This window comes from Panonychus citri, unplaced genomic scaffold (assembly GCF_014898815.1).
Source record: "Panonychus citri isolate SS breed McGregor unplaced genomic scaffold, ASM1489881v1 Contig00138, whole genome shotgun sequence".
Taxonomy (NCBI): Eukaryota; Metazoa; Arthropoda; class Arachnida; order Trombidiformes; family Tetranychidae; genus Panonychus; species Panonychus citri.
The window spans coordinates 3,904,863-3,925,181 of record NW_026515543.1 but is presented as its reverse complement, the minus strand read 5'-3'; the positions used below and the strand labels follow the sequence as shown (position 1 = coordinate 3,925,181).

Genomic DNA, 20,319 nt, shown 5'->3' with positions numbered 1-20,319 from the left:
TCCCACAAACAAAAATTGGAAACAAACCAAATATTACAACAAGGACATGGAATTAAATTGTCTCAATGAATATTCGGGATCCTTTCAATTTCCACCCACCATCAGAATTAACACTCACTCACTCACTCTCACTCTCTCTCCAATCTACAAATCAACTAATCATCTCTCCAATTAATCAACTAGAAGATGAAGAAACAAAATCAAAAGGTATTCCCAATGTGTATCTCACATTAACGTTCAAAGGAACCAACAATTAACTATCACCAAAGTGAATGAGATGATTTTCATCAACGATTAATCAATTATTCTCAATGGGTCAGACTTAGATTTTAACAATCAAGGATACAACATCAACCATTGAAGTATATTTATCAATCAAATGGTTACTGATTATCAACCATTTAGGTTTGTTGATCAATCATAACAATTAGACATAAAAATGATCTATTTTTTCCAGTTAAAATTATCCATTCAAATTAATCATTCATATACATAAATAGATCTCTTTATTGTTATTAGTCGTAATTCCTTCACGGTAGCTTAATTGCTAATCAAAACACGCAATTAACTAACGTGACATACTCATAAAAAGTGGTTTCTATTGATAACTGATTAACTTGATACAATTTTAGTTTCTCCAAATCTTGATGATCAAATAATCCTTTGGTATTAATAAATTGTTACGATTAAATTGCTTCTATCACAATCATGTTAATCATCATTTACACAATCATTTTTGATGGAAAGTTAAATTTTATATCATTATTATTATATTACTATTATGATTATCAGATCAAATAAAATTGTTTCATTACAATTAAATGTCAACAGAAACTGAATCGTAATTTGTTTCAACAATTAATATTTAATAACAAACAAACAGACATACACACCCAATCGTCTTGATTGTACCAAATTAAGAATAGATTATTCTTGTTTTCCTTGATTATATTAATAATTAAATCAGAAAATATTTGATTCGGTTCTTTAATTGTTCACAATTTTCCACCAATCAGAATAATTAACATAAACATCAAATCATATCAAGCCAAGTTCTGAATAATTTGGATCGAAAGAATTAGAGATTATACGAATTTCCATTCAAGCTGAATTTTAATCAGAAAATAATTCATTTTCGATAATCAAAGAAAGTTTAATTAGCGACGATTAGAAAAAATTAATTTCTTTTTTTGCGAATTCAAAGTTGGCGCCCAAAGAACATTAATTTCTTTTGATAAGAATGGATTTCTCTTGATGGAAAATGTAATGTTTTTATTTTCTAAATTTTTTTCCTCTGTTTTTTTTTTATTCTCTGCGATTAATTATTATGTTTAAAATTAGTTTTTATTGTTATATTGATCTTTTTAATGCTTCTAGTTGAGTTGCGTTTCTTTCCACGATTGCAGTGACCACATTGCGTTTCGTAAAGCTGGATTTTCCTCCGTTGTTTTCCTGTTCTGTGATTATCTCTGGGGTTTCTCTTTCTTTTTTCTCTTTCTCTCTTTCTTTATTTCCTTTTATTTTTTTTGTCTCTGATAAACAATAATGAACTTTGAACTCCTCCATCAGTTTGGTCAAAACTATCCGGAGGAGTTTGATGGGCATCTTGACAGTGGCTCATTAGCGACTACCTGTGTCTTTAATCGTCGTGGTACTCTTTTTGCAGTTGGTTGTAATGATGGTAGAATTGTTATCTGGGATTTTCTGACTCGTGGTATATGTAAAATAATATCTGCTCACGTTCACCCGGTCTCATCCTTATCCTGGTCTCGTAGTGGTAAATACCTAGTCTCAGCGGGCACTGACAACAATGTCAGCATTTGGGATGTTGCAAGTGGTGAGAATGTTAACCGTTGGCGATTCCCATGTCCAATATTAAAAGTTCAATTTAATCCTCGTAATGATCGAATGATCCTTTGCTGTCCTAATCGTCATCAAGCTGTTCTCCTATTCCGTCCCGTGGATACTAATCCACCAGAGAAAACTCATGTTATTCTTCCAATGGATGAAGACGCTGATCTCAATATAACGGCTTCTTTTGACCGTCGTGGCCAATACATTTACAGTGGTAATGCAAAGGGTAAAATTATCGTCATTAAAGTTGAAGAAGAAGGTAACAAACTGGATATTGTGGCCTCTTTCCGTGTAGCAACATCAAATATCGTTGTCAAACAGATTGAGTTCGCGCCAAAGCGAAAAGATACTTTTCTTGTTAATGCTTCTGATAGAGTGATTCGTGTTTACGAAACCAATGAAGTTCTCAATTGTGGACTCAACGGGGAACCTGAGCCTGTCCAGAGGATTCAAGACCAAGTAAACAAAACTACCTGGAAAAAGTGTTGCTTCTCGGGTGGATCAGATGCCGATTTCATTTGCGCTGGATCGGCGAGGCAACACACACTCTGTATATATGATCGTATTGCTGGAAGTTTGAGTAAAATTTTACAAGGTACCAAGGGTGAAACTTTAGTCGATGTTGTGGTAAGTTGATCAATATAATTTTTCTTCCTTTTGTTTCCATCATCTTTTATTTATTTTCTCTGTTCTATTATTGTTATAAAATCAATCGCATTTCAAATGAAATCGTTCTTGATTTTATTGATTGTATTGACCTGATATGTTGGAAACAGGGAAAAAATCTAAATACTGTTTAACTCGATTGAATATTAATCAAATCTCAATGTAAATGAACTGTCAACCTTTTCAATCTCTTTAATTGTTTTCCTCAATTTCTATTAACTTACATTAACTCAGATGAACTTATAAACAATCAGAAAGAGAAGAAATGAGAAATGAGTCTTTTTTTCACCAAAAGGCATGTGACTCCTACTTTTTTCTCATTTCATCGCATCATCTCTGAGTTTCTCTTTCATTCTTTTGATTCACTCTGTCTTTTTCATTTTATCTTCTCTCAGACCGATCAATAAGTCTGCTGATCTAATTTGTGTGTCTAAATTTTTACTCTCTCTCTCTCTTTTTACTTTCCTCCCATTTCGTTTCCAGTGGCACCCAATGAGATCCATAATAGCCAGTATATCAAGTGGAGTTGTATCAGTTTGGGCTCAAGCTCAAATAGAAAATTGGTCAGCATTTGCTCCTGATTTCAAAGAGTTGGATGAAAACGTTGAATACGAAGAGAGAGAATCAGAATTTGATATTCAGGATGATGATCGGTCACCAGCTCGCAACACCGGAGACAATGACGATGAAGATGAAGAGGTAGACGTGACTGGAGTTCAACCTTCATCTCATCTATTAAGCAGGTTATTATCCATCATTATCTTCATATTTTTCATTAATCGATTTTTATTACCTTCTTCCTCTCTCTCTCTCTCTTTCTATACGGTTAAATCATGTCCATATGATTATCATCATAAACATTACATGATTACCACTATTATTAATGTTTCTTTCTCTCTTCCCTTAAAATATAAAGGGTGTAACTCTTAAGAAAGTTTCAGGTATAAAATGAATGCAAAATATCCATCTGAATGAAAGAATCAATAGAAAAATAAGATCAACAATTACAATAAAATCTTCCACGAGTAAGAAAATAAATAAGTTATTAATATGATCCAATGTCCAGGGAAAATGTCACACCCTTTCTATCATATTCACTTCTCAGCAATCAAAAATTGTTTACATCATCTTTCCAAAATGTATTAATATCAATGATGTTCATTAATTTTCTTTATTTTCTTTCCTTTTTCAGTGATGAAGATGAATCTGCAGAACAAGAAGGACTTTACTATCTTCCCATTTCTCTTGAATTCGATGAAGTAGAAAACGTAGATTCATCTTTCAATCATTTTGGACCAGATGCTTCAGAATCGCCGATTCCAACTAAATCACCTCGCAAAGCAAAAGTTGTTGATATTGATCTGAAAGACAATTCTAAAGACGGTACATTTATAATTCTCATATTTATATAAATATAATTATCTTCCCTTCAATTTGCTGACATCTTCTATTCCCATTCATTCGTATCTCTTTTTCTTTCTCTCTCTCTCTCGCTTCCTTTTTATCTTTTTTCCTATTATAAACCATGTCTGTTTTTCCTTCAATCTCCTCATTTTATCCTCATGGTCCTTTTCAAAATAACGTTTCTTGGCTCGTCTTCCATGTTTACTTGTAATGTTCTTAACCTTTCTTTAGACTTATCTCTCTCTCTCCCTCTAGTCTGCCTCTTGTCTCTTTCTCTAACTTTCATAACTTAACATCACCATTAACTTAGCCAAATCATTTTCTTGTTTTGTTTCGCCTTGCCCTCAGTCTTATCCTGAACTTGAACTTATATAACTTGACTTTTTCTCATCTATCTTTTTTTTCTCTTTTTCTTTTCTCCCTCTTTTCTCATATTTAGGTGGCTCAAAGCTTGGGAATAGATCCATCGGAGGTGAAGGAAGGTTCAAGAATAGAAACTCTAGGCTTTCTACCAAACGTAATATATCGGGTGTTGGTGAAGGGGGAAGTAGTAATGTTAAAAAGCGAAAAAAGTTAAGCCATTATGACCCAACATATGCAGTAGATTGAAAGTCATTCATTTTGTGTCTTTGTCACTTTCTTTATTCATCTTATTCTCCCTCTATCTCTTTCATTTTTCCACACACACACACACAATACGAATAACTATTTGCATCGCCTTCTTGAAAATTCTATCACTATCAAGCTTTATCATCCACTCACTCAACAACTTGAACAAGTATATGGAGAAAACAAAATCAACTTAAAAGACCCTTACAAATAATATACAAAAACAATCATTATGTACAACTTCATCAGAGATTCTCATGATATAACATCAACATTTAACGTACATTGCCAATATACAAATATATTTATAAATATAATTTTTCCAATCAACAGAAAAAAACAACAACATTGTCTCCACTAATGTCAACGAATGGACGATTGAATGAGAGTTAAAATCAATAAGGGAGATAAGAAGATAAATTATTGTCATTATCAAGCGATTTATCAAAATTCATATTTAAAAATGAAGATCATCAACTAATCCAGTCAACAGTTGAGAATCAACTGAATCAAGATTATGAGACAAAATAATCAACAAAATCAAGGTGATGATGTAAATCAATTAACCAATCATCTTATTTACATTCAACCTGAAATCGTTGATAATATTACCTTTTCTTGTTATTATTCATTTTGATCACGAAAAGAACAAGAAATATTTTCTTGATTATATAACAATCATAATAATTGGAAAGAGCAAGAAAGAAACGACAAAACGTCAAGACTTACCTACAATTCAACAAAAGCAAAGGTAATTCTCAAAGGAGAATAAGAAGAGAGAGAGAGAGAGAGGAGGTGGGGAGAAGGAGAAGGAGAAGGAGAAGGAGAAGGAGAAGAGAAGGTGATGATGATGATGATAAAATGCTGAAGGAGAACAGAAGAAAAGAGATAAAGAAAAGAGAAATGAAAATGGGTGCATAACCTCATGTAGTTCAAGTTATTAATTCAAATCAGATAAATATACATTCTCACAAATGTTAATAATCAAGGAGCAACATGATGAAAAGGAAGAGAGAGAGAGAGAGAGAGAGAGAGAGAGAGAGAAAGGCGTTGATGGTTGTAATCAATTAAGTAAATTGTGGATGAAAATGACAACATTCGGAAAGAAACAAATACATGGAAGGAGAAACAAAGAAAAAGAAACGTTTGGGATATTCAGTATTCTGATTGATTTTTCAATGATTAAGCATTTAACGAGATTTATCGGTAACAGTTAAGTCGATTCATTGGGAGATTGAATGAGAACCATGAGGAGAAATTTCAGTTAACTCAATTCAAATAACTGGAAGATTAAATTCTAATCGATGATTGGAAACCGTTGGATTATTTTGATTAACGTTGATGAGAAATTAAGATAAGTGATTAACTCAACTGTCAAACAAGAGAAACAGGAGAGACACTTGATGTTCCAGTGGAAAGGGTAAAAGGGCAATGGAAAAAAGAGAAAAAGAGAAAAAGAAACAATTTTTTCTTTTTGGAGAACATTTTTATTCTACCGATTGATGATCTTGACGATACCATTTCGAGACAACTGATTGTTTTTCTAATTGTGTTCGGTCAATTGAAAATTATCATTTTCATTTAGATGATTGTGATTGCGCAGGGAATCGACCAATCGATTAAATAAAGGTGGGTCTACATTTAGATTTTATTACGTACCATTATCATTTTATTTACTTATTTGGAGAATACAAATCATTTTCATTTTTAAAACCAAATGGCCCAACCAATTTTTTCAATGTTTTTTTTTACTGGTATGTTATGTAGTGTGTGTGGTGGTGGTGGTGGTGTGTGGGGGGAATGGCTCGTTTTTTTAATGGTGTTCAGAGATCTTATTTTGTTTCTGTTTTATTTTTTTTAGATGTTAAATTTTGGGATGAAGGTGAATTTTTTTTTTCTTAGTACAACGTTGTTTTTGGTTGGTTGTTGTTGCAGTAGCAATAAAATTTTTTTTAGATTGTTAGTTAGATTGTAGATTTTAAAATTCTTCGCCTCCCTCATCATCACCAGCCTCATTTGAATCGAGACCCACTTCTTCGTAATCCTTTTCGAGAGCTGCAAGATCTTCTCGAGCTTCAGAGAATTCGCCCTCCTCCATACCTTCACCAACGTACCAATGAACGAAGGCTCTCTTGGCGTACATTAAGTCAAACTTGTGATCAAGTCGAGCCCAAGCCTCAGCAATAGCTGTAGTATTGGATAGCATACAGACTGCTCGTTGAACTTTAGCTAGATCACCACCAGGAACAACAGTTGGAGGTTGATAGTTGATTCCAACCTAAAAAAATTGAAATTAAAAGATTAATTCAAATTAAGGGCAACTAACAATTGAAAAAAAATGTGCTTCAAAAGGTAAGAAAAATTGAAAAAAGAACCAAAGAAAAAAGAAAATCAGACCCACCTTAAAACCTGTTGGGCACCAGTCAACGAATTGAATACTCCTCTTTGTCTTAATAGCAGCGATGGCAGCATTAACATCTTTGGGAACAACGTCTCCTCGGTAAAGAAGACAACAAGCCATATATTTACCATGTCGAGGGTCACATTTAACCATTTGATTAGCTGGTTCGAAGCAAGCATTTGTGATTTCAGAAACAGTCAATTGCTCATGGTAAGCTTTTTCAGCAGAGATAACAGGAGCATAAGTAACTAAGGGGAAATGGATTCGGGGATAGGGGACAAGATTAGTTTGAAATTCAGTCAGATCAACATTTAATGCACCATCAAATCGGAGGGATGCGGTGATGGATGAAACAATTTGGCCAATAAGGCGATTGAGATTAGTGTAAGTTGGCCGTTCAATGTCAAGATTTCGCCGGCAAATATCATAAATAGCCTCGTTATCTACCATGAAAGCACAATCAGAGTGCTCAAGGGTTGTATGAGTTGTTAAAATACTGTTGTAAGGTTCAACAACAGCAGTAGACACTTGAGGGGCGGGGTAAATGGCGAATTCCAATTTTGATTTTTTTCCATAATCAACGGATAATCTTTCCATAAGAAGTGAAGTGAAACCAGAACCAGTACCACCTCCAAAACTGTGGAAAATCAAGAAACCTTGAAGACCGGTACACTGGTCGGAAAGTTTCCTAATTCGGTCAAGCACCAAATCAACAATTTCTTTACCAATAGTATAATGACCACGAGCATAGTTGTTGGCAGCATCTTCTTTACCAGTAATCAATTGTTCCGGGTGGAATAATTGCCGGTAAGTACCAGTTCTAACCTCATCAACAACAGTTGGCTCTAAGTCCACGTATACAGCACGGGGTACATGTTTACCAGATCCAGTTTCGGAGAAGAAGGTGTTGAATGAATCATCACCACCACCGATGGTTTTGTCACTCGGCATTTGACCATCAGGTTGAATACCATGTTCCAAACAATATAATTCCCAACAAGCGTTGCCCATTTGGACACCAGCTTGGCCAACATGGATTGAGATACATTCACGCATTTTTTTTTAGTTGATTAGATGAACAAAGAAATATAACAATGTCAACGAAATTTAGAAAGATGAATGAAAAAAAATTCAACTGATTTAATATGACAGACAAGAGAGAAAAAAGAATTAATAAAAAACAAAGAGAGAAAGAGAGAAAGATAACGACAGAAAGTAAATGTTAAAGTGATGATGAACAAACGGAAAGCAAAAAACGAAAAAAAGACGTTGGGATGAATACTTTGTTCAACTCAGTAACTTATTAAATGGATGACATGTAGGGTGTGGTTGAAAGCAAGATGGTATCAAGTTTATATATTATTATGTGAAAAGAGTGAGAGATGAAAGAAAGAGAGAAAGAGACGAAGACAGAGGACGAAAGAGGAAGAGGGAAAAAAAGAAGTGAGTTAACAAATAGACAGAGAGAAAGAGAGAGAACAAAAATTGGAAGATAAATCGTGAGAGAGAAAGAGGGAGATGAAAAAAGAGAAAAAGAGAAAGAGGATCGGCAACGAGAAAAGAGGGAAAAGAAAGGGAAGAAAGAGAAAAAAGAAAGAGGAAGAAAAAAAATCCTTTAGTTGCTTAGAATGTTCAACCAATCAGAGAAGAACTTCAACTAACCAATGAAAAGTAATTTAGAAAAGGGGATCCAAGGGGTTATGAGTCATTCCATTTGTGAGAAACTTTGACTTTTGGCGCTTTTTTTGATTAACGATTTTCTCTTTCGGCGGTCAATTCAATTGGCTCCATTTTCTCAAATGGAGTAGCTTTTCCCACCCACAGATGGAGCTACTTTCGAATTCCTCTTACATTTCTCTTAACCAGAATTAACTAGTGAGGATCAAGATACTCTGATGGACTTTTTTTTTATCAGATCTCTCAACTTCTCGGTTAACATTTAATTGATTTTCTCTTTTTTTGATTAATTATAAATTAGTAAATTATTTGATTACTTAATTAATTGATTGGAGTGTTTAGTTTATAAGAATCATTTGTATTCAATTATAATTGTGTTTGGACGGTTTGTTGTTTGGTTTTCGTAATTTCTCTTTGTGTGTTTCTCCCAATTCATTTATCGGGTAGAATTTTTTTTTCTTTTTCTATGGATCCAAATGTTACCGAAGTCGATTAACTTGTAACTGTTTCACATGTTATCGGATTTGAATTTTGTTTTTTTTTCCTTTCTCTCTCTCTCTCTTTCTATGATTTGGAATTAATGTTTAATTTAATTTAAATTAATTCTTAAACTTTATCCCATGTTTTGTATTCATCTCTATTAACCTGTTAATTGGATTCACTAGTTATCATTTGATTATTACCTTAATCGCCTGTCACCCTGTTCACTGTTTCTTTCTTTCAAAATGCCTTTATACTTGAAAGAGCTTTGTGATTCTGTAATCGATTCACTTGAATCTCCTCAAGAGGGTTTTGAAATAAAAATAAGAGAAGTTTTCTGGTGAGTTACTTTATTAATCTAAATTGTTTTCATTTGAAACTGTTTGACTTAGTAAATCAGAAAGCAGTTAATTCAATTTTTACTTGGTTGATTACGTTCTGACCCTTTTATCACAGTACCATGGTTACCATTTGATTACCGGTTTTTATTTTTCTAATGTCTATCTGGTTGAACACTCAATTATCCTTATTAATTATAACTATCATTCATGTTCTGTTTGTAATTTGAATATTTTCATCTTTTCTTCTCTTCTTATTTAGTAAAATGGATGAAGCTTATAAATCAACTGGCCTAAATGACATTAAAAGAGCAGAAAAATTAAGCTATGAATGTCGGCATATACTTGTTGTATTACGTCTTTTCCCCATCGAGCTGCAACTCGCTATGAGTAATTTATACAAAAAAACATTATGGGGGTTCCTTAGCATTTACCTTGACTTTAAAATGATGCTGATTGATGAGCAACCCAACAAAGAGGTTTACTTTGACAAAGTGTTGAAGGAGATTTTTCTCCTATTAGGTGATGATGAAAAAACTAACATTTGGGGTGTTGTGGTCACTTCTCATACCCTCAATAGAATTGAAATTTTGAAATTACTCGCCCGTCAATGTATTGATGCCACCAAGACAAACAGATACGAACACGAACAATATATCAGAATGATCTGGGTGCTTCATGTTTTCTTTTCTCAGTGTAAAAGAGCTGGATTAAAGACTGAAGCCGATAGAGTTCTGGAAACAGCTCTTAAACTTAAACAACCTACGGGTCTCTGTAAGTGGATGTGCCATCATTTTCCTGGTTTTGGTTGGAAAGGATTGACCGATATTAATGTTCATGAGACATTAGTCTCAGAAAAACAACCCAGATCATTTTTCAAACAAGTTTACCAATTTATCTCCAAGGAGGACACTCTCAAATATCAGTTAGATGATCTTGGTACCAATGGCACACGTGAGGAAGATTCTACATCTCAATGCTCAGAGTCTATTAGTAATGCTACTGGAAAGCGTAACAACTCTTCCTCTCAGAAAGAGTCTGAGGCAACATCAAAAAAAACTCGAACCGACGATGAAAGTAAATCTGATGGTAATGTTACAACTGAGGATAAATCCAAGAAAACTCGAGAAAACGAAAAATCCAATCAAGAGTCAGAGGGAAAAAGCTCTCAAGATAAAATTGTCAATGATTCAAGTAAGAAACCTGATTCTAGTTCAAAACCAGCTAAAACTCTGGGTCCTGGCAGAGTCAAACCAATCACCACAAGTGCCTTCTTAGATGACGATGACACAGTTGACTCAAATATGGGTGAAGATGATAATACAGATAACGATAGTGATGAAAGTAAGCAAGCAGATAAAGAGAATAAAAAAAAGTCGGATGTACAATCAGAAGAGGACGTTTCAAGTGTAAAGAAAGACAAGACAGGTAAAAAGAAAAATAAACGAGTCGTTAATTCAAGTGATGATGAATCCATGGGCTCTAAAAATGGAGCCATTTCTGGGGTAACAAAGCGAGTTAAGAAAAATCCAGTCACAGAGAAAAGTACCAAAACTCCCAGTGATTCAGAGACTGATGTCGATGAGGTCAAAAAAGAAACTAAATTAAGAGTTTCCAAATCATTGAAAAGAAAAGTTGATGCAGATTCCGATGATTCTGACCATACGATAGCTGAAAGCGATATAACTGTCGATAATAATGGTGATAATGTTGACGACGAACTTACTGATCGTCGACCTGGAAGGAAAACTAATTTAAGATCTCAACCAGTGAAAAAACCTCAATCAAAGAAACTTAAAGCTGATTCTGGTGATACAAATGTCACCACATTAATACAAATGGTAGATGATGAAGATAAACAACAACAAAGTGAACCCGAAGTGTTGAAAAAACTGCCAAATGCAGATGAGGAAGAACTTGAAAGGATTGTAGAGGAGTACATGAATGGACCTTTTCGTTGTATTTTTGAAGATTTCGAAAATGAAAAATTATATATCGGAACAGAGCCTTTCATCAATCTATCTCCCGTTCCATCAATAGCCGTCGATACCCCGAAAGAGTCAACACTCGCTGACGTGTTACACAACAATAAACAAAAAGCCAAAGCGCAAAAAGCAGGAAAAAACTTTGCTAGAAGGAGAAAAATATGCAGATAAACATTGAATCATTTTCTTGCCATTTGCACGAGAAAAAGGTTGCGAATTAATATTGGTGTAAATTATGATCGAATTTTCTTCCATAATTTGTGACAAAATTGTTTCTCTGATGTTGCTCGTCCAAAGTCAGTATTCACCGTCACAGATCATCTCCCTCAGATTGAACCTCATCTCATCCATGTACAATCATCTTCAACAATTAGCATGACCGTGAAACAAACCAATTCAAATTTCATCAAAAAATCATTCCCTTTCTTCCTGAAGCCATTTTTTCAATCATCACCACCGAACAAATGGAAAACAAAAATAACTACAAGCTTACAATTTGTGTGAACAAGTAATAGTGTTTTTGAGCTTTTGCAAACCTTATCGAATCATGTAAATCGAAAGTGACCTCTAATTACCTCACATGTTCTCTTCTTTTTTTTTGTAACTCGAATGGACGTTGACTCAACTGTCTCTTTTAATATTTTATTCCTTTTCACTCCCAATCTGTTTCTCTTTAACTCGACAGTTTAACCTTATCTTTATTTTCATTATCCTTTTGCAATAAAGTTCAATTAACTAAGCATTTACCTAAATTCTATTTCCTATTTCACTTTTGTCCCTCATTGATGTTTAAAATTCTGTAATCAACACTTTTGGTGGAAGTTACAATTATGTTCATAATTAAATCGAAACTTTTTTTTCACTTTTAAGAAGAGTTTAAGAACCGAAATGAATTTGAAAAAGGAGATGATTAGTTTTGGAATTGAAATTTATTCAGATTGATAACATTTCAGAAAAAATGAAAAATTTGATTTTATCAATTTAATACAATACTAGAATTTAAAGCTTCGGTGGTTTGAGATCATTATAACAATTTGGAATCAGATTTGATTGAAACAATTTATTTGGTTTCCATTTTCTCAGTTTGAGAGTTTGATTGTTGTTTTTGTTGATTGTTGTCTTTTCCTTCAATTGGTTGATAGACTTGATTAGTAAGAGAAATTGGAATATTTTTCTCTCCAGCAACAGCATTGACCACCTTCTTTGGAGCTTTGATTGATAGAACTCCATCGACACTTAATTTCGATTCCAATTTCTCCAATTCGATATTCTCAGGAAGAACATATCGTCGCTTAAATTGTCTCGAAATGAAGCCAGTTTCATCTGATCTTTCTTCGTGTTTCGCTTCAACCACCAAACTATTGTCGACCAATTTCACGTTGATTTCTTCTGGTTTATAGTGACCACAATCGACATTCACTTGGAAATTGTCCTTTGAATCGACAATTTGTCCCATTTGTTGATTGAAATTGTCTGATAGTTGATTGAGTTGACGAAGAGCTCGATTCATTTGGTTCCATGATCTTCGAGGATAATCAACAATTGGTTCTCGATAAGCGATGAAAGGGACGAAATCATCGAGAGGATCTCGAAGCATCGATTCAACAAGTCGAGGAACAAGAGACATTTTGATCAATTCACAAATTAGAAGAAAATTAAATTCACAAAGAAAAAGAAAATTTGATTAATTATCATAAAAAAGAGTTTAAGGAATTGAAAGAATTGAGAGAGTTTAAAGAGTTGAGAGAGTTGAGAGAGTTTGAAGTTTGACTTTTGTTTTGATTCTTCTACTGATCTCCAATTGTGTCTCCATCTCTTTTTATACTCAAACTTCACTTTTACTACAAAAATCTAGAAGTTTCCATAACATTCATTCATTTACCAGGTTCTTCTCGGTTTTTCTTTCGCATGCGCACTATAAATCTCAATCAATTCTTGTTAATTGTTTGATCTAAAAGTTAATTAGATATTAAATATCTGAATTAGAACATTAATTCATCAAAAAAAATCGTGAATAAAAAAATCAAAAGAATTATTTTGAGATGAATTATTATTTTATTGATAATATTTAGAAAAAATGATAATTTGAATAGTAATTTGGACTTTGGAAAAGTTTATTTAACTTTAATGAGATGAAGATGAGAATCGGACTAGAAACCAAATGATTAGAATTAATTTTCCGATTCATTTTCTTCTGGATCGATGGATCTTTGTTTAACTGCGTTCGAATTGTAACCATAATCTTTGACCTTTTCCTTGTAGTTCGATTCGTACACCAAATTCGAGGGATTTTTCGAGTAAACTTGATGTTCTGGTTCCTTCGTCTTCTTGATTTTCTTCACTTTCTTCATCATTTTCTCTTTTTTCTCTTTTTTCATTTGCTTCAATTTCTTGATTTTATTCATGATTTCGACTTTTTTGTTCTTCAATTTTCTCTTCAGTCCGAGTTTCTTTAAGAGTTTCGCCAGTCGACAAGGTTTCACTTTCTTCGTTGGTTTCGCTGCACTTGGATAACCGATTGGTCGAGGAGGTAAAACAGTCGATGCATATGAAGGAGGCAATGGAGTCGTTGTAGTGGTGGTTTTCTTGTAGACGGTGGGCTTAACTGCGACCTTTTTGGTGGGCTTGTAGATCGGATTAGCATAGGGATGGAAATCGATGTCACTGTTGCGAGAATCAAATTCATCGTCGTCAAAATGATCTTCAAGATCATTTGCTGAAGACACTGAAGTGAAAATGGTAAAGATGATTGAGAAAATCAAGAGGAAGGAGAAATTCATTTTCATGGTTCACAATTGAACGAATTCGGTGAAGACTAAGAACTAATTAGAAACGAAAGAATCAGTAGTTGACAAGATGAAGGAGAAAACTAGACTGACCATTGGCCATTTTTCTGTTTTATTTTATACCGAAAACTAAATAGTTTATCTGCCAACTCGATATTCGTTCAATCGATTAGCCTTTTACCTTTTGGGCATTTTGAGGGATTTACTTTGGCCGATTAATTTATTCTCGAGGGCTAATTCTCAATTAGGATAAATTCAATTGTTTAGTTATAATTGTAATTAAATAGAAATTTATTTATCATTAAAAAGTAAAAATATCGTTAAAATTTATTGAAAGAGTAAGATGGTGATAAGAGACAGTTGAATGTCAACAGAATGGCCAATTTACGGAAAGAAGCTAAATTAAACTTTCGGAAATTTGGTGATTTTATTAGTCTTTTAATCATTTCAATGAAAATATGAATTAAATTATCAAAATTATTTACAAGAACAAGTTTTATTACACCGATGGATCGGAGTCCAATTTCCAAGAGAAGCGGAAGCGTAAAAGTCCATAGGGTAGCCACTTTTTTCCTCTTCTCTCAGAACATCCAATTGATTTTTAATAATCGAATCCATAGTTAAATTAAATTCGTAAGGATTCAACAGCGGTCTCTCTTTAAATTCATCTCCCCAGTCGATGCTCAGCCTTGGACATGATGTTTGCACCCAAATGTCAACCGAAGTCCCAAGTTCCTTCAATAGAGTTGGTTTAATTTCGGGTATAAGTAGATTAACATGATTACAATTCGGAGCAATTTTCTTTAATCTATTGATCATATTTTCCATAACTTTTGGACTTCCCTGTCTTCCTAAGGTTCCGAGGATGAAGCCGAATGTACCACCTCGTTTAGCAACTTCGATTGCTTTAGTTATGCTCTTTCTCCGTTGGTCAATCATTTCAATGTAATCATAATTCTCGATTGTCAATGATTTATCATATGGATTGTATTTGTAGTACTTTTCTATCCATGGATTAGCAATCATAACCGCTTCCAAATGAAATCTTCCATCGGCAACAAATATTACTAATGATATGTCGCGATCGAGATTCGGAGCAGTACAACCGAGAATCTCCCCTCGAGATAGTGGCCTTATTTGGGGAACGACCAAATTGTAGCCTTCTTGGTGATTCAATTCGTCAACAGCTTTTTGCACAGTGTCGATGAACTGAATCGTTCCAAATATCGCAATCTTTTGGCTCTTTTGATCATCGAAATTAAGTTTTATCATCTCGACAAAGTTCCAGTAATCAAACTGTATCTCTACAACAACGTATAGCACTTTGATTCCAGCGACAATGTTATTAAAAGGAATTAAACATGAGTGACCAAAGTGAATTAAAAGAGAGCAATTCGCCAAAGATGAGAGATAATCTTCAATACAACAAGCTCCATATGTAACATCACCGATAATGAAGACCGTTGATTCAGTAAATTGCTCAATAATTGTTGAAATCGCCGTGGAAAAGATGAAAAGTCCTTCAGGAAATTGAAGGGCAACACGAGTTGATCCTGATTCTCGGATTTTCCAAATAATTCGCGGAATGTCAAAGTTGTAATTATCAGGTAAATTCGCTTTAATTTGATAATTCAACGCTGGATCATTAACAATTTCATCTGGAACAGAAGATGAACAAGATGATCCATTTTTCCGAGAGATAATCTTCCTTTCCCCAACTGGCTTAGCAGTAACAACAATAGATTCGTGATCCATTAGTTTGATGAATATTTCCACTTGATTCTTGACTTCACGATATTTTCATCCATAGACTAGACCAAAAATAGACCCAAATTGTTTTCCTATTATCCCAACAATCTAAATGAAATACAATCAACAAGAGTAAGAGAGAAAAACATATCAATAGAAAACTGGTAAAAGTAATTGGTGAATTTCGTTCATTTCACCAAACATGAAAAGAGTCACGAAGATGCTAAATTTACCTGATAAAGAGCAATAATCAACAATAAACACTTGAATCAACCACAATTAAGGAAAAACAAATCAAAAGAAGAGACAAAAACAAAAACAATAACAACAACAACGTTGAAGACACATGATTATCACCAATGCAACAAAAACGAGGGAAAATCAACTATGGTGGTTGACAGAATTTCTCGTAAACCTCCACCATGATTGATAGAATTGTTCTCTTGGTTTGATTGTTGATCGAATTGATTGTTTGTGTTATTAGAATCAATTTAAGATAATTTTGAACAAAATCGGATGAGAACTAAAAAAGTTTCATCAGATTGAATTTAACATGTGAATCTTTGGACAATGACGGGATTTGGCCTGGTACTCAGAGACAGTTCAGATCAGTGTCATGGAGATTCAAGGACTCATGGTCCTTTTAGATTATTTGAATTGGGAATTTACATGGAAGATAATGATCTTTGTGGAAATTTCGGTCAACCACCTGAACCGAATGAAACTCATTCATTTAATTTCCGATTCTAATCAGCAATTTGAATTAAATCGTTCAAATTGCATTTGATTCCGTTTCTTATGTTCAGTTAAATGAATTGAAAAAACTAAGAACCGGTGGTTGTAATTAAATCGCGATTAATTTAATCTTGATTAGATATTCAGGTTACTATATTTTCTGTCTGTCAAACTTTCTCATCTCATTGCCGTCATTAAAATCATTAACTAGTTATTCTGATTCTTAATTATTATCTCGTAATTAATCAAAGTCTTACTCACAAATTTACGAAAATTTCTCAGTTCAATCATTACAATAATTAATCTTGAAGTTAAATTGCACTCGAATCACGCTGATTATTTACATAATTTTTCAATTGTGAATGAATTTGTAGAAATTAATGATTTAGACGATTTTTTAATTGTTGAATTAATGAAAAATTAATGAATAAATAAACTAATTCAGTCTATTAATTATCAATGAAAATAATTTTACTTTAATTTTTATGATAAAAATAAACATCAAGGTTAATATACATTTAACTTGATGAACAAATTGATTGTTATCGTGTGAACTTGATTTAGAGAAATTTGATTAATTGATAAGAAATTACAAGGATTTTGATTTAATTGTTGTCTATGCTAATGGTGAATTAACAATTTAAATTGAGATTTAATTGTTTTCGCATCATGACTATTGAATTTATAAAATGAATCGGACGATCATCAAGATAATTACGACGTATCCGAGATTGTGTGCTAATCCCCACAGAACCACCGGGTCGTTCCAAGGGTGTCCATGTGACAGCACTCGAATCAAGGAATCATAATTCACCGTTAAGGGAATCCACTTGGTGAAGGGCTTGAAGAAGTAGGGAAGTGCATGGAAAGGCCAAACAATTCCCGTTGACGCGAGGCCACAGAAAACATAAGTAGAAGAGAGGACGAAAACAAAGAAAGCGTCAATAGGAGCTGATGCAATTAGGAAAGCGCTCACGATCGCTGTTGAACAGTTCGAGATGTAGATTAACCAAACGATAATTAGTGATCCTTTTTGTTGTAAACCAAGAAAGTAAACGGAAATAAGTAAAACTGGCCAACTGTTGACCAATGGTACGACCAAAGAGGTAATAAAATGACCGATAACAAATTGGCCTTTTGTTGCTCCTGATGATAAATTACGATCAAAAAATGGTTCATTTCGATCTCGATAAAAGGTGAATGTTGAAAGGAAAATCGTAACTGTAAATGACCAGAACACGACGAACTTTGGTATCCAGTGATTACGAGAATTGTAAAGATCATTGAGTGAGTCGGTTTTCGCAATCGGATCGACGATAATTGCATAAGGTGATCCAAGAATTGGATTAATTCCTGAAGAACTCATGATTTCTGGTAACGATTCATCTAAAGCTGATTCCAAGATAAAGGTAATCGTATTCAAAACAACTAATTTGATCGCATCTCCATTAAAAACCATCGCAGGCTTTGAAGCAATCAGTTTATTGTCGTTAAAAGTGTATTTGGAAATTAATTCCGGTGTAAATTGACTAGAAATCGTTAGGTAACCAGATAATTTATCATTTAGTGTATCATGATGAGCCAATTCACTAGAATTGTAAGAGACAAGATGAAGTATTTGTTGATTGATTTTATTCAGAAAAATTTTGCTACCATTATTTTCCTGTTCGTTGTTGACCACTCCAATGGACACAATCGGAGTACGACCATTACAAAGTATAGTCAAACCGATAAGGAAAATGGTGACAATTGTTGATCCTAAGAATAGACCTTTAATTTTATTCTGACGAAGGCACAATCTATGGGTCATCGCGTAGGTTAATTGTAGATAAACAATCAATGGTATTACGAAACTTTGTCGAAACCAATCAAATGAGAAATGAGATGAATTTGCTTGATTAGTTGATAATTTTCGAGACTTTGATCGGTCATTTGTTTCGATAAATTTGGTTGAGTGTTTTTAACGACATTGATAAGGTTTAACTCGTCGTGTTGAATAGATGGACGATTTTTCTTGTTTTTCTTGAACTGTTGGCACATCAGAGCGAAAGCAGCCTCGATTGAATTAACTGATAAACGATTGAGCACTTGGGCTGGTGATCCTGATTCGAGTAATTGACCTTTTCTCATGAATCCAATTATATCTGTTCTTCGAGCTTCTTCCAAGTAATGAGTCGTGATAATAACCGTTGATTGTCCAGTCGAAGTGATTGAATGTAACAATTTCCACATGGAACATATGACAACCGGATCACAACCAACTGTTGGTTCATCGAGAATAATTAACTTAGGTGAGTGTAGAATTGAACAAAGGAAGGACACTCGTCGCTTTTGACCACCACTCAGAGAACCGATCAGAGTATCTTTACTCGGAAGAGATAAACTTGATAGTAAATCGATGTCGTTCAACTTTCGATTGGTATGATTGTGATCGATAACTTTGTTGTTTTGTGATGAGGAATAAGTATTAAGTAAACGATTGAAGTAATTCAACATCTCACCGATGGTAAGATCATAATTAAGAGCAATGTCCTGAGGCATGTAACCCAAATCTCTACCTGGAATCATTAGGTCACGATGACCAAGTGGATGACCAAAAATTGTCGTTGATCCGGACTGGGTTTTAATTAGACCAATTAATGTTCGTAGGTAAGAGGTTTTACCACAACCTGATGGACCAATCAAGCAGAAAATACATCCCGACGGAATCGAAAGAGATAAATTGTTCAGAGCGATCACTTTCGACTTTCCTTTACTGTAGTTAAGGTAAAGATTGCGCGAGTCCACGGCGGTCACTTTTGAGTCCATTGGCAGAGACATTACAGTTTCTTCAACAAATAGTTAATTACAATTTGAAGAAACTTTGATTAGATTATTCTCACGATTTCATTTACATGTAAATGAAATTCGAATTCATCAAAGTTAATTACTCGAGTAGGTTGATTCGCTTTTATGTCTCTCCTTTTCTTTCGTTTCATTGAACAAACAACTTTTCAGATCATCTCACTTTCCATTCAAATTCTTACTCTCAATTTCTTTTGCTTCGGGGGATAAAAATTTCAACATAGGCAGTGATTAAGTCGTTTCTCTGTGCCCTTAATTCAACTTCGAAAAGTAAAGAAAAATCAACTTATCAATATCAGAACAAGAATCCTAATGAAAAGAGTGAATAACTGAGCTGCAAACATTTCGCAGCAATTAAAACTAATTGTGAAAACCTCATTATCTTAATGAAAAATAAGAGGCGAAAGTAATAAACCGGATAAATAATTTTCCATTGAAAAGTGGCAATAACTTTTTCTAATTTTTTAATAAAATCGACAATTAAACTCAATGTTCGGTGCTTGAACATACTAATCATTTGCTTATTCTCATTCGAAAATAAATTCTAATGACAATTAATATTCGGTGATTGTATTTCTAAGAAAGTACCAACTGTATTTCCATTCTAATCTGTTTTAATTGTCGAATCTTTAAAGGATATTTAGTTAATTGTAATGATCTTTAAGTTGATTTATCAATTGATACTAATTTTCTCTTGAGAATAATAGATTTCGAATTTGATTTAACCGCTTTTAGTTCGAATTTTGATAATGTGGTTTAGGGTTTATTCTGGTTAACTTGTTATTCTATTC

The 20,319-nt window shown here is 33.6% G+C and overlaps 7 protein-coding genes across 7 annotated transcripts; 2 read left to right on the top strand and 5 right to left on the bottom strand.

Annotated features, from left to right (window-relative positions):
• The first annotated feature begins 1,251 nt into the window (after positions 1-1,251).
• Positions 1,252-4,879, top strand: LOC128393499 (retinoblastoma-binding protein 5 homolog). Its single transcript, XM_053353683.1, has 4 exons — positions 1,252-2,481; positions 3,004-3,263; positions 3,713-3,903; positions 4,364-4,879. Exons 1-4 carry the CDS (start codon positions 1,546-1,548, stop codon positions 4,531-4,533), a joined length of 1,557 nt encoding a protein of 518 aa, XP_053209658.1. The 5' UTR covers positions 1,252-1,545; the 3' UTR covers positions 4,534-4,879.
• A 1,300-nt stretch (positions 4,880-6,179) lies between these two features.
• LOC128393500 (tubulin alpha chain) lies at positions 6,180-8,277 on the bottom strand. Its single transcript, XM_053353684.1, has 2 exons — positions 6,935-8,277; positions 6,180-6,811 (listed from the first exon to the last, which is right to left on the bottom strand). Exons 1-2 carry the CDS (start codon positions 7,988-7,990, stop codon positions 6,512-6,514), a joined length of 1,356 nt encoding a protein of 451 aa, XP_053209659.1. The 5' UTR covers positions 7,991-8,277; the 3' UTR covers positions 6,180-6,511.
• A 608-nt stretch (positions 8,278-8,885) lies between these two features.
• LOC128393498 (uncharacterized) lies at positions 8,886-12,160 on the top strand. Its single transcript, XM_053353682.1, has 2 exons — positions 8,886-9,431; positions 9,692-12,160. Exons 1-2 carry the CDS (start codon positions 9,337-9,339, stop codon positions 11,583-11,585), a joined length of 1,989 nt encoding a protein of 662 aa, XP_053209657.1. The 5' UTR covers positions 8,886-9,336; the 3' UTR covers positions 11,586-12,160.
• A 164-nt stretch (positions 12,161-12,324) lies between these two features.
• LOC128393502 (alpha-crystallin A chain-like) lies at positions 12,325-13,203 on the bottom strand. The gene has a single exon (XM_053353686.1). The coding sequence runs from the start codon at positions 13,039-13,041 to the stop codon at positions 12,475-12,477; it is 567 nt and encodes a 188-aa protein (XP_053209661.1). The 5' UTR covers positions 13,042-13,203; the 3' UTR covers positions 12,325-12,474.
• Positions 13,204-14,602: 1,399 nt separating this feature from the next.
• On the bottom strand, positions 14,603-16,337 carry LOC128393501 (2-(3-amino-3-carboxypropyl)histidine synthase subunit 1-like). Its single transcript, XM_053353685.1, has 2 exons — positions 16,183-16,337; positions 14,603-16,057 (listed from the first exon to the last, which is right to left on the bottom strand). Exon 2 carries the CDS (start codon positions 15,953-15,955, stop codon positions 14,678-14,680), a length of 1,278 nt encoding a protein of 425 aa, XP_053209660.1. The 5' UTR covers positions 15,956-16,057; positions 16,183-16,337; the 3' UTR covers positions 14,603-14,677.
• Positions 16,338-17,366: 1,029 nt separating this feature from the next.
• Positions 17,367-18,494, bottom strand: LOC128393724 (ABC transporter G family member 20-like). The gene has a single exon (XM_053353937.1). It carries the CDS (start codon positions 18,492-18,494, stop codon positions 17,367-17,369), a length of 1,128 nt encoding a protein of 375 aa, XP_053209912.1.
• An 18-nt stretch (positions 18,495-18,512) lies between these two features.
• On the bottom strand, positions 18,513-19,819 carry LOC128392948 (ABC transporter G family member 20-like). Its single transcript, XM_053353041.1, has one exon. It carries the CDS (start codon positions 19,502-19,504, stop codon positions 18,530-18,532), a length of 975 nt encoding a protein of 324 aa, XP_053209016.1. The 5' UTR covers positions 19,505-19,819; the 3' UTR covers positions 18,513-18,529.
• Between the last annotated feature and the right edge of the window lie 500 nt (positions 19,820-20,319).